The 13473-nt window shown below is 36.0% G+C and overlaps 1 protein-coding gene across 2 annotated transcripts in view; it reads right to left on the bottom strand.

Annotated features, from left to right (window-relative positions):
* Window positions 1-2517: 2517 nt before the first annotated feature.
* EFNA5 (ephrin A5) overlaps window positions 2518-13473 on the bottom strand; it is a 237005-nt gene continuing 226049 nt past the window's right edge. Inside the window, exons 3-5 of one of the 2 annotated variants that reach the window (XM_058169316.1) lie at window positions 8583-8648; window positions 8094-8174; window positions 2518-5750 (exon numbers count right to left, since the gene is read on the bottom strand). In XM_058169316.1, the coding sequence (XP_058025299.1) occupies window positions 5629-5750; window positions 8094-8174; window positions 8583-8648 (269 nt within the window). In that variant the 3' untranslated portion in view covers window positions 2518-5628. The remainder of the gene's footprint in view (window positions 5751-8093; window positions 8175-8582; window positions 8649-13473) is intronic. The other variant, XM_058169317.1, reaches the window with a different exon arrangement.

Below are 13473 nucleotides of genomic sequence, written 5' to 3'. Positions count from 1 at the left end.
ATTAAATTTAATAAAAAGCTTTCAAGGAGGTTACTGCTAACATGAATGTAATTAAAATTGGAATTTGAAAATGTGTGGCGAGTTAGATACTTGTTTCTTTATCCCTCACCTTATTTTTAGGTGATGTTCTATGCACCTATCAAGTTTATTGATCAAAAATATTTGCCAATATAAACATTTGCCAATTAAAAGTAAATGTTTGTCACTTTCTCAAAACAATCAGTCATATGGCCCAATTAGGATACTGTCCAGTTGCTTGGTGACTCCAGTCCCCACCTTCCGAGCACTTGCAAGAATGTCCTTGGTTCTCAAGAGAAAATATTTTGTTTTGACTAGAACACCCCAACTATCTCTATTCCCCCATCCCTATCCCTCTTCTCCAGTGTGTCAGCACTGAAGTCTCAAATTGGCCTCAGTCAGGCCAGCTTCAGGGTTGACACTTAATGCTTGTGGAAGCCTCCCAGTCTAGTTAGTTGACCATAGCAAAGATGAAATGTGAGGAGAGATTTCCTTAAGTATACCTTGGTTCAGGGAAGGGACTCTTTTTCACTATGGCTCTTAGGAGTTTTAATACACACATAATAGTTGATATTTCAATGCTCCAGAAGTGACGAAACAAAACTACCATTAATAGATAATGAAGCATACTGAACACCAGTTGATAACCTGTTGCAGAGCTGTGCATCATTTCTAATACATGCAAGGAACGTGCTGTTGCATTTCAAATTGATTTTAAAAAGTTGGGGAGATTTGCTGCTCCGCTATGGACTTTTCTCCATCTTTTAAACTCATTTAGTCCATGAATTTTTAGCTGAGGGAATACTGGAAAAAGGGGTGCCATGCATTGTCTGCCCTGTTTGCAGTCCTTTACCCCAGTCCACCCTTAGCAGAACATCTTACTTTATTCTGCATCAAATTGCCATTCATCAGAAAAATAAGAAAGCACAATTTAAAACATTGAATTATCTATATAGTCAGTCTAGAATAGGGCTGTCAAACTTGCGGCCCATGGGCTGGATGCATCACACACTGGTCACGCCCATACCCGGTTTAGCAAAGGGGAAAAAAGTCACATGATGCTGCAAATTTGACATCCCTGGTCTAGAAGATGGTGTGAATAACCACGCTAACAACTTATTCTTAAACTTGGGCTGGGGATAAAAAAGAATACCACAGCACCCAGAATATAGATCAGACTGGATTCTGTTGGTGACAGCTCCAAGTATTTAATATGTGCAGAAATTGCATTCCAAGCATTACAGAACTGCTCAGTGTTCTATTCCTTGCAGGCTTCCATTCCCCCACAAATATTTAAGATGGACAAAAAAGCCCCTGAACCAAAGGCATCATTCAGAAAATAAAAATGTAGCCTGAAAGAATGTATTAAAATGATGAAAATCTTTAATTTTTTATTCAGATATAATTGTACGGACACGTGTATATACAAATACAGATTTTATGGGTTTGTTTTTTTAACACTTTTTGTTAAATTCATATAATGTAAGCATTTTAAAAACAGCACTCAATAAATAAGTGCAAAGAAACTGCAAAGCAGGGCAGTACAAGGACAGGACCACACTGAGTTGGACTTTCATACCCAGAAGGACACAATCAGTGGCTTCTTTAGGCCATCAAGGGTAACCATGGAAAGCAGATTTTGTAGGCTTATGGGCAACCTCCACTATGCCAGCATCTATTAAACTGTTCAGATAATGGCAGTAAGATTTTGGCAGGGAGATTAGTCTCAAATATGAAAAACATGGGTGAAGGCTTGGCAAAAGTAGGGCACTGCAAGTCAGAAATAGATTTGCCCATTCACTGCTCCACTTTTAATGAGAACTTAAGGGGACTTGGTAGCAGGGAAGAGAAAGAGAAATCTGATGTACAGTAGATGTAAACAAGATTAGTAAACTTACATAACTGGATTTATGGAAAAAAGTATGAAAAAGGTTATTTTTCAAAATTTGCAAAAATTGATTCAGCCGCTGCTTTCATAAAATATGTGAAAAAACTCCACACACACATATTCCCTTGGTAGCTATTATTTCTTTCCTTCAATGGTTATACAGGAAAGAAAATTATTTACATATAACCCCCTTACTACATTTGGTGTTCAATGGGGTGAGGAATCAAATCACTGTACATTATCACGTATGTCGCTGGGAAGGCCCCTTTTTGAAACAATCACCCATGAAAAGAAAGAGGATTAAACAACTGGAAGGAAAAAAGAATTGTTCTCACAAGAAGGAAGAATAAAATCCAAGCTGTTGTGAATCCACATGCTAATGAAAACCTAACACCCAAAGAAAAATGCCATGGGCTTCCAACAATAGACCATTAACTCCACGGACAAAACATCGATAACCAGTTGCCACAATATTCCAAGTCCTGCCATTGTGAAATCTTGAGAGTGGCTGAATGGCTTTCATGAGTGAATCCTGTATGGGGAGTGACCTGTGGTGGCTACATCTTCAGGAGCCATGAGGGATTTTGGGGGGGATATATTCAGAAGGTGAATTGTTTATTTAAATTTTAATATCACGAAAATCTATTTTCTTCTCACTTACAAAAGACATAATAATCAAATTAATACTTTATTATCAAACACTATGTACAACAGAGGCTGCTAATAATACAGAATTTAAAGAACATAGCATTTTTTTTGTCTTAACTTGTCTTTCCTTCGCCAGCTGAGAAAGTACAGTACAAAACAATATTTCTAAACTAACACAAAATGTTACCTTGTTGTCTATTAAAGGATACACAGTATCCACCACACAGATCAATCCTTATTTCCCTGCTACCCTTTGCAAAGCCCTTAGCAAACTCGGACTGGATGGCACAGGGCAGACTGTCTGAATTGAGGGGACCAAATGTTGTATCTCATATGTCATGCTTGAGAACAGGGGCTATTATAAACATACATACTGGCATCTTTTTGAAGACGTCAGGACAACACGCACGCACGCACACACACACACCCAAGTGGGAGAGATTAAAACATTTTCAGGCACTGGCCACATTTGCATGAATGCACCATAAGGCTTGGTTAGCATCAGTGCTCCTGCATGAGCAGCAAACCTTGCTAAATATCAGTTCCAAGGAGATACAATTCATGGCCTGCACGTACCACAGAATAAAACTATGGCTTGCTTATGGCTAATTGCTTTGATAAGGATTTATGATTTGCTTTCAGATGGAACATACAAATGGATGGTTTAGTATCTGCATTGTTCAGAAGTATTTATACTAATCAAGTCTTACGTCTCACTATGTCCTGTGAACATGGCCATTTCTTGCTTAATAAGATTGCCTGATGCCATCAAATATCTGAAGGTCCTGTAAACCTACTGCCGACAAATCTGCATTTGAGGCAGTGTAGCAATTAGCATCTGAACTGTAATTACAGTGTTGCTTTTATTCATTAGATTAGCAGTGGTGCCGTGGCAAAGCAAAAGTTTGAATTCACTGTGGTGACAATCTGTGGTTTAGAAAGCGTGCTATTGAGGCAAGTGAGTCCAGCCTTTTATTATCGGTAGATAAATGATGAAAAAACAGCTATAGCCATTGTTAGGACAACAAACAGTGTGACTCATATTTGCAATTGGTAGGTTACACTTGTAGGATCTTAATTCATGTGCAACATTGTCTTTGCCTTGATCACTATTTTCAAGGTCATCCCTTCCTACATATGCACCCAAAATACATGTTGAAGAGAGGAGACTGATTGATTGTACTCCGAGGAAAGCAGTGACGTTCCTCAGTGTTGATTATGAAACTCTTTTTATTTGTGTGCTATATCAGACATCTCTGTGCTTTCAAATACAGCCCAGACTTTGTCGTATCAGGCAAGCTCAGAGCGCCTTATATTTATCATTTTATTCATGCTGTTTTTGAATCCTGAAATTCTGCAACTTTTTTTTTTAGAAAAAATGCTTTCTTTTCATAGTACAAAGAGCATTTTCAAAATTTTGTCCATTTACATTATGATTTAGTATTAAATTCTTTTTTTGCTATCTTGTGAAAATTCAGTGAAGCCTGACCTCATTCTTTTTAAGTTTTGTTCTCACTAATTTTGAGAGAAAACAAAGTTTGCTAAGTAGCTTTCATGATCTCTCTTATTTAGTAAATCTAAATTTGGTTTGCCTAAGTTAATGGAATACTATAAAGAAGGCATTTCCTGGTAAATGTTTTATGAGGCTATATCACAGCTGCCTAAGGATTCACCCCCGATTTCAACCAATCAGCACCCCATAATCTTGTCACAAATTACCACATTTTATCATCTTTAAATAGGACAAGCATATATAATTATTTTCAGCATAAGGTATATCTAGATAATGTATTTTCTACTCTAGTGGATTTTTAAAAGCAACAAAATAGTTAAAAGTCTTTGGGAGTCTGTCTAGTTTATCTCCTGCCAATGAAGACATTTACACTAATTTTCAACTGTGTTGGAAAAGAAGAGAGAGATGAGATCAAGGCCTCAACTTTCACTCTACAGTTCAAAACAATCTTCCTGTACTCTGTTTTTCCCATGCAGAACTCCCCTCCACCCTCTATGACAAATGTCCTGGTTCCTTTCTGGCAGCATTTTACTCCAAGAGTTGCCAAACTTTCAAGGAGGCAGAATTATCCATGACACTGGGGATTCTGTATCACTCACCAGAGGTTTACTCCGCCCTGCGCTGTTATCAACGTAGTATGTATCATCACCCAGAGCTGAATCCAAGGCTATTGGCTACTAAGTCAGCCTTGGGAAAGGTCACTTTATTCACACAGAAAATATATTTTAGAAGTGCAGAAATGCCTTTTTGCATTTGAACAAAAATTGTTGTAGCACCATGGTATCTGAGTCGAAAGAAAAGTAATCTGGTGTGCACTATCCACCTAGAGCGCTAACAGAGGCACTATCACTCCGACATAGTTTCCTAAACCTGACCTTGCATGTCAGTAGTCACTTTTTTATCCCCTAATGACAGAGCTTCTGTTATGGAGCATAACTTCTACAGTCAAGGACCTTTCAAGGCAGTTGCATACAAATAATATCTCTTTTCTTTGAGGAGCCTGTTCACTGAGATATATCTATTCTTAATATCTTCCCTCCAGTCCTGACATGGTGACACAGTGCATTGCATGATCGTCTTACAGTGCTGAACAAGGAAAAATAAATATTTTATTGAAAAGAGTAAAAAAAACTTCTCTTGGTTTTATTCAAATAACTTCCTTATTCTTCGACTAACTGCATCTTCCTATTATTCTTCCTTCTCCATATACGGTTGGCCCAGTGAATTAACTAGGCAGTATCTTAAATAGAGGCTGCAGAGGAAAGTAAGAATCACTAGTGTCAATATTGAAATTTGGCATTTTCATTTGGAGTCCATTTATTTTAGAAGGGATCAAGGAAAGCCAGGGAAAAGCTTGGGAGTAGGAAGAGGTCTAGTTATTCCTCTTCAATTTTTGCTCAAAGTTCAGGTTGCAGAGGAGAGAAAGGGAGAAGATGGGGGAAGGAGAACAAACCAACATCTGCAAACCAATACAAAGTCCCGTTGCTGGGATGAGCAGTTAAGTGGATCTTTGATGTTCCAAGATCCTGAAGTTGACTGTGGCAGCTTGCTGGAATATGTGCTATAACGTCAAAAGCATTGCTAGAAGGAACAGTAGAGTTGTGAAAGGCTGACTGGATATCCTTAAGGTCTGAGCTGCATTCTCACCACGGGATGGCTCAGCCGATTCATGTACCGTATCATCTGTTCAAACAGAAAGCACACATTTGTATTTTTTTCCTCCAAAGATAAAGCCAACATACATTATTTTAAAACTTTTTAATAGCTCCTTGCTCCATGCGTTCCACTTTTTAAAAAAACTTAATGAAACCAGACGGAAAACTGGCTGAAAAGTTGGACATTGTTCTCTCAATTAGCTTTAGATTTTTATTTGTCTTGTGTAGTTTGTGTACAGAAAATCAACGAACATCCAAATGATGGTTTACCAATTCCAAAAGAATTCCAAAGTTTCTGCCAGTAAAATCTGACTATATAAAAATTTAAACGAGGAGGAGGTTGTAGGAAGACTGACTTAATCAGAGATCTTGTTGAAGAGAACAATTATATCAATGCATATTGTTTTCTTAAAATATAGAATATTATGATTTTGTTAGAAAAATGGGAAACTGAAAGCAATTAAGCACAAAGATGAAAGCTGCTGTAGCTGACTATCAGTAGATAACAACAAAACGTCTGAAATTACACCATATTTAAACAGATGACACATCATTTGAGAAAGCAGCAAAAATCACATCATAAAAATGTTCAGAGACAGTGAGATAGCCACAAGTAGGAATTATGCAGAATGCCGTATTCTGTTTTTTTGACATTTCTATGAAATAGTGGTACAGAATCTCTCCATCTCTCTCTTGGAAAAACTTCTAAGAATGTTTAGAAGTAACACCAAAAAACCCAAATGGTCTTTTTCAGTATAAATCAGTTTTCCATAGCACCTAAGTTGTAAAGTAGGAAAATGCTTCCCTAGAAAAATTAAATGTTAAATACGAGAGACTTTGATTAAGATTTAAAACTATTCAGAGACAGTGAGCTTATTGTAAAGAGACTGTGTTCCCTATCCTAAATCAAATTAATTTCTATGTTTATGAGCAAATGTAATACACGATTAAGGGGGAAAAAACCACATCATTTAACTTGATGTTGGAAACATTCAGTTTAGGCCCCAGGAATGTCTCTTTTAGGAATATGACCATCACAATTCCTTGAATGTACACCTTTCAATATGTAAAATGAAGGTAAGGCTGTGGCTATTTCATTAGGAGAAGCACAATCTATTTTGTATTAAGAGCCCCAACAACCAAAGGTCATAAACTTGTACTCAGTAATTTCTACATCCACATCTCTGCAGAAGTTTGATTCTGCTAAATTTAGAGAGTAGGGATGTAGTACAAATTAATAGAGTGGGGATAGAGCTGACAGTGACTATAACAAGCTTTAGAGTATTCCTTTGAAAATTTCCTCCTACTCCTTTTGGGAGTTATCTTAGTTTCTGAGTCTCTGACATTTCTCTTTGCCAGAGGGTCTCTGCCTTGGATTCACTCCTTGTCAGCTTCTCTCTTCATCAAAGGGACTTTCGTTTGCCCTCCTGTCCCTTTAGCTTCCTTCATCTGAGAACCTCTGCCTTAACCTTGTTTGACTTCCTCTGTAGGCCTCAGGTAGCTCTAGAACAGGACACTCAAGACGCAAGAAATTGAATATATCTTGCGTCTTCTCCCCAGTGGGAAGAATGGGGAGAAATGGGGAACATGACCTTGATGTAAAGAGAATGTCTAAAGCAATGCAATGTCCAGAAAAATATGCAGACAATTTAGTATTTAACATTCTTACAATATTTTTATTTTTAAAATAGAACCAGCAGGCACACAATTAAATCTTCATTGAGATGTAATTCACCTGCTCTTATTTAATAATAATAATAATAATAACAATAATAATAATAATAATAATAATAATAATAATAATAATAATAATAATAATATCTACAATACACTATTAACATATATTCTAGTTATCCAGTTTAAACCTGAAATCAATTTTATATTACTCATAATTACTTACTGCATTTTACTGCAAAATACAATGCATATATTTTTCTCTGGAACATTGTAAAATTCTGTCCAAATTCATCTTATATTGGGGCAGGGTAGATAAATCACATTTAAATTCTCATGGACGACATATACATGTGTGCCTTTAGTAAAGATAACATTTTTTTTCTTAAATATTTATCTCTTGAATGGAAACACCAAAAAATGGGGTGGGAATGGGATTAGGACAACTATGTTTTTAAATGAGGTGCCATGTTTGAATAAGCAGATTGTCATGGAAAAAGCATACCTTTTCTCAACACCTTAAAAGAGAAATCTAGCCTTAGCAAATTAGATATATCATAAGCAATATTAGCGCTGCAAGAAATGAGTAAAAGCAGAATAATTTTACCGTGCAAACCATGCAAAGAGAAAGAAAGAGACACAAAAGCTTCAGAAAGACAGAGGCATTTGTTAAAAGAGAGTCTCTAAGCATACTAACCTGCTGGTTCTAATGAATTTTCTACTTTGTCGTTAACATCGAAAACACGATCATGAACACCTATAGTTTTCATACAGTTGTCTATAACAAAAATAGAGATAACAGCCAAATAAGTTAGTGAGACACCCTTAAAATCCCCATTTTCTTTTTCTTTTTTTTTGCTGCTGTCTTTATGTCTGATTTCTATTTCTATTATAGGCATATATTTATAACTTAACTGTGGCCTGCTTCAAAACACCACAGTAGTTTTCTTTTTGTACCACAATTTAAGAAACAACAAGTTAGCAACTGATGCATAAGAAAAAACAAATAAGAAAACTGCTTTGTGAAAAATGATTAAAAGATATGGCAAAAACAAAAAAAAAGTGATGCTGAAAAGAAGAGACACCACATAGGATTTTAAAAGTTAAAAGAAGTTTATACTGCTGTTTACTAAACCGAAGCATGCACTGTAAAGCCACCCTCTAAAGCAAGGCATAACGCACTTACTTGCAGGCCGTACAAAGACTTTCAGCTTTAAACAGGCTCTTCTTCCATTATCAGGGATTGCAGATGCTGAAAAAGAAATAGGAGATTGCAGAGCATAGTTATTCTTAAGGGACAACATCCAACATTCTTCTTATCCTTCAGTATGTAATCACAGCACATTCTACTTATTATCAGGGACAGTCAAATAACAAACAAAATTTCTAAATATCCAGTGTTCTGTATTTTTAGATATTATTACTTTATGTTATTTATTTTGCTTTCCTCCCAAAATGTGGGAGTGAAAACAGCACTGATAAGCCAAATTTTCTATCTCTTAACATCAATGTATATAAATAACAAATAAAGCTAAGTTGGTGGTCTTTCCTTGGGAGCCCAAAATTCACAAATTGTCCACTTTAGCCAGAAGATGATAGCAATATGGTCTCCCTTAGGTTATTTTATTTATTTATTTATTTATTTATTTATTTATTTATTTATTTATTTAATTTTGTCATAACAATATACACAAGCATCACACAAAAAGATTATATAATATGTAAACATATATATGATGAGAAACAAGGAAGTATAAGCATATATATATATATATAGGGAAAGAAACAATGGGACAGGAATGGTAGGCACGTTTGTGCTCTTATGCACGCCCCTTAAAGTCCTCTTAGGAATGGGGTGAGGTCAACAGTGGATAGATTTTGGTTAAAGCTTTTGGGGTTATGAGAAGAGACCACGGAGTCGGGTAATGCATTCCAAGCACAGACAATTCTGTTACAGAAATCATATTTTCTGCAATCCAAATTGGAGCAGTTGACATTAAGTTTAAATCTATTGGTAGCTCTTGTATTATTGCAGTTGAAACTGAAGTAGTCATTAACAGGAAGGACATTACAATGGATGATTCTATGAGCTAAATCCAGGTCCTGTCGAAGGCGACGGAGTTCCAATTTTTCTAAGCCTAGGATTTCAAGTCTGGTGGGATAAGGTATTTTGTTGGTTACAGAGGAGTGGAGAACTCTTCTCGTAAAATACCTCTGGACACGCTCAACTGTATTGATGTCAGAAATGTGGTATGGGTTCCAGACAGGCGAGCTGTAATCAAGAATTGGCCTAGCAAATGTTTTATATGCTCTGGTCAGTAGTGTGGTGTTTTTAGAAAAGAAGCTACGTAAGATTAGGTTAACAACTCTTAGAGCCTTTTTTGCTATGTAGTTGCAGTGGGCTTTGGCACTTAGATCATTAGATATGAAAACTCCAAGGTCTTTGACAGGGTGGGGGTCATCTGTAAGAATGAACTGTATTATTGAACTGTAACTCTAATGATCCTTTAATTTTGGTTATGTTGGCTGAAAGTCTTGGGAATATTTGATTGGATTAATTCCTGCTTCAGTTAAAACACAAAACTTGGATAGAAATAGGTTCCTCATATGGAGTGGATATGAGGACCCTATTTCTATCCAAATAGGTTCCTCATATGGAGTGGATTCTAAGTGGCACATACTGCATCACCAAAGAAGTCACATTGTGAATGGGTCTAGAGAAAATCGCAATTTGAATACAACAGTGGAACAACAGAATAGGTCGCTACATAGCTTGAATAAAAAATACATTCATGTAGTCTCCCTCCTGCTTATATCTGTTTAATAGGTTGCATTTTGTTTCAGACACTAAATAAAGGTTTCATTGGGAGCTTCCATTGCAACATTAAAAAGAAATTAGCCTAATAGGAGTTCAGGTGACTTGCATGCATGTGAGAAAGGTATTGTTGTTGTTTTTAACAAATGTTTCAAATTTTCTGCAGCTATGAAAAATATTTGAAAGGTTTGTTTTGAAAATTAGGTTAGGATGAACAAATTACACCTGCTCAAAGCAACTTCATTTGGAAGGCTTGTACAGCTGCTTCAAAGGCTATCTTTGATTTTTTCTCTCTCTCTTCATGCATAACTGCTTTTTTTCATTATCGGATCAGACACGCTGCCTCTTATCTTTGCGATCTCTCTGGCCAGGCAGTAATGGTGGCTATCACGTCATCGAGCGCAAAAAGGCAAACCACGGTCCCCCCAGCGCCACAGCAACTCCACACCTGATGAACTATATGGTTTGAATCCACTTTCCTTTTCTTTCCAATTCAATAATATTTAGTGATGATCAATTCGATATGTGTCTTTCTAGGCTGAATGAGCTAAAAACTGAGGCTCGGCCAGGAGGAAGAGACGTGGCCAAAGAAATTACAACTCAGTCTCTGGCCAATCAGATGGATCTGAACCCATGCTTGGACTCTCCAAGCAGTGCCCAGGAGAACAATGATCTATGCATGGTTATATTCATAAAAATCACAAGGTTTAAAGCAGCCATATGAGCCCTCCAAAGGACATGGCTGTTTTAATGCTTCAAGTAGTGGCATTTCTCTTGCACCCTACTGCATTCGGCTCTAATATTGTCCACTTTGGCCTTTAATGTATCAATACAGCATTGAAAACAAAAAAAAAGGTAGTCCTTGACTTACAACGGTTCATTTAGTAACCGTTTGAAGTTACAACAGCATTGAAAAACCTGAGTTATGAGCATTTTTCACACTTATGATCGTTGCGGCATTCCCATAGTCATGTAATTAAAATTCAGATGCTTGGCAATTGACTCATATTTATGATGGTTGCAGGCCCTTCTGCATCATGTGATCACCTTTTGTAACCTTCCAAGAAGCAAAGTCAATGGGGAAACCAGATTGACTTAACAACTATGTTACTAACTTAACAACTGAAGTGATCCATTTAACAACTGTGGCAAGAGGGGTCATAAAATGGGGTATTTTAACATATTAACAAATATCTCAGCAACATAAATTTTGGGCTCTATTGTGGTTGTAAGTTGAGGACTATCTCTAGGTGCTGATTCTAAAAACCAAGCAGTCATAGATTATACTCTTGTATAAGGATGAGTTTATATTATTTACCATATCTAACTTCAGTGACAAATAACAGAAAATTATAAATCTGTACTACCTAAAATTAAATGTGGTATGTTTGCTGAACCCTCTCTTATAAACTCCATGGACTTAAACTCTATGTATAACTTAGCTACTCTGGAATGAAGATTCTAAGTAAGCTGTCTCTTTATTTGGACATTCCAAGAGATTGTGATTTATCCACATAAGCAAAATTAACTTTCCTTCTATTTTTCAGCAAAAGCATTTGATGGTTTGGGCCATTATTGTAAGAACTTGTGTCCAAGTAATATACCGGTACTAACATAAACAAATATATCTATCTATGTGATTGCTAAGATTCAATACTGACTTGATGGCACATAATCAATCATAACAATGTAAAATGTGTATATATTATATACATGCACATGGAGGAAAACCATGAGAAATAAATTATTCTTGACAATATTGAGGTTGAAAAGGACTTTTCTTTTCAATCAGCAGACACATTCTTCAACCTTTTATTACAATACAGGGAATTCCTTCCTTTAGAGTAGAGAAAATATGATTCAGTTACCATATAGTCCCAGGAGTAAAGGTAGTGGAGGGATTTTATCTTTAAATGTCCTGGTGAAGAGACATTGCTATAATAGTTCAGAAGTTTGAACTTTTTATCAGGGATCATTCATAGATTAACCTTAGAGGCCTTTATTTAACCTGATGTGCAATTATCATTGATTTTTAAAAAAAAATATTTTTGAATACTACAAATAATGTATTAATAACTGGGTTTTTTGCTCATAAATTAACGTATGTGATATGTTATTAATGGTTTGCCAATATTTTTTGATTTATTTATTTCATTAAACCTACTACGCATCATAGCAAAATGAATTATGATTCTATGTCATCCAGATAATAGGCTACCAAAGACTGGAGATTTAAGAGTGTATCTGGAATATAGAGATAACACAATGCTAATTAAGATCAATTGTTGCAGATTGTGATATAAATTTAAGAAGGCCATAGAGGATGTTCCAAAAATAATAAAAGTTTGATGGTGCCACAAAAAGGGGAACAGTATACATGATCCACTTGACTTAGTGAAAATTGGAGACTACCCCATGAAGACTGAGCAAATACTTTGATAAATAGTTCTGAAAGTTCTTATTAGTATCATACATGAACTTAAGGTTGATAATCGGTGGTTTGTGTGTACAGCCAGTCAATACTCCACATATTAAATTTCCAGGTAGGTAGGACTTACTGGGATTTAAGGGTAACTTGCTTAAAAATGATATGCCGCTTTATAAAACAATTGTTCACGATGCAATGCTGCATTTCAGTTTGTTCTCAAAACGATGCTAATTTGGAAAGCATAGACAGAATCAGAAACTCTTTTGAGCATTGACTTAAAGATGTATTTCCTTTCAAATGACAAAATATTGGGTTAAGAAGGAAAAAAATCCAAGACAAAAAAAGATTAAGAGGCATAAGAAGTCTGCCTCTTTTAATTGTAAACAAAATTGCACAATGATGTTTCTCAGCTTTAAGTCATGTTCAAAGACAAATACTTAAGAAGTGCTAACAGCTGGCTTCCTCGTGTACTCTCACTAAATCAAATATGGGGGAAGACTTTACTGACATTTATTGTAAAGAATGTGTTACAGGGCAAAGTATTGCACTCTGTGGAGGCATGCAGGAAACTGGCCCCCTTCAAGAGGCCTCTGGTGAATATACAAATCTTATTCAAGACAGATTAGGTGGCTTAATAAAATAGAAATATCGTGTTCTCTACCTAACAACAGGGATGCAGGTACAGAAGAAATTTCCTCATTACCTTAAATGACCAAAATGTGCAATTCTTTCTATGCCTTCTTGTCTTTTAATTGCCTTTACAAATGAGACAGAAAAGCATAAAAGCATATTCAAAGGCAGGATGTCAATTGTGCATTGGAAGCTGTGCCTTTG

Source organism: Ahaetulla prasina, chromosome 2, assembly GCF_028640845.1.
Source record: "Ahaetulla prasina isolate Xishuangbanna chromosome 2, ASM2864084v1, whole genome shotgun sequence".
Taxonomy (NCBI): domain Eukaryota; kingdom Metazoa; phylum Chordata; class Lepidosauria; order Squamata; family Colubridae; genus Ahaetulla; species Ahaetulla prasina.
This window is presented reverse-complemented; position numbering and strand designations above follow the sequence as displayed.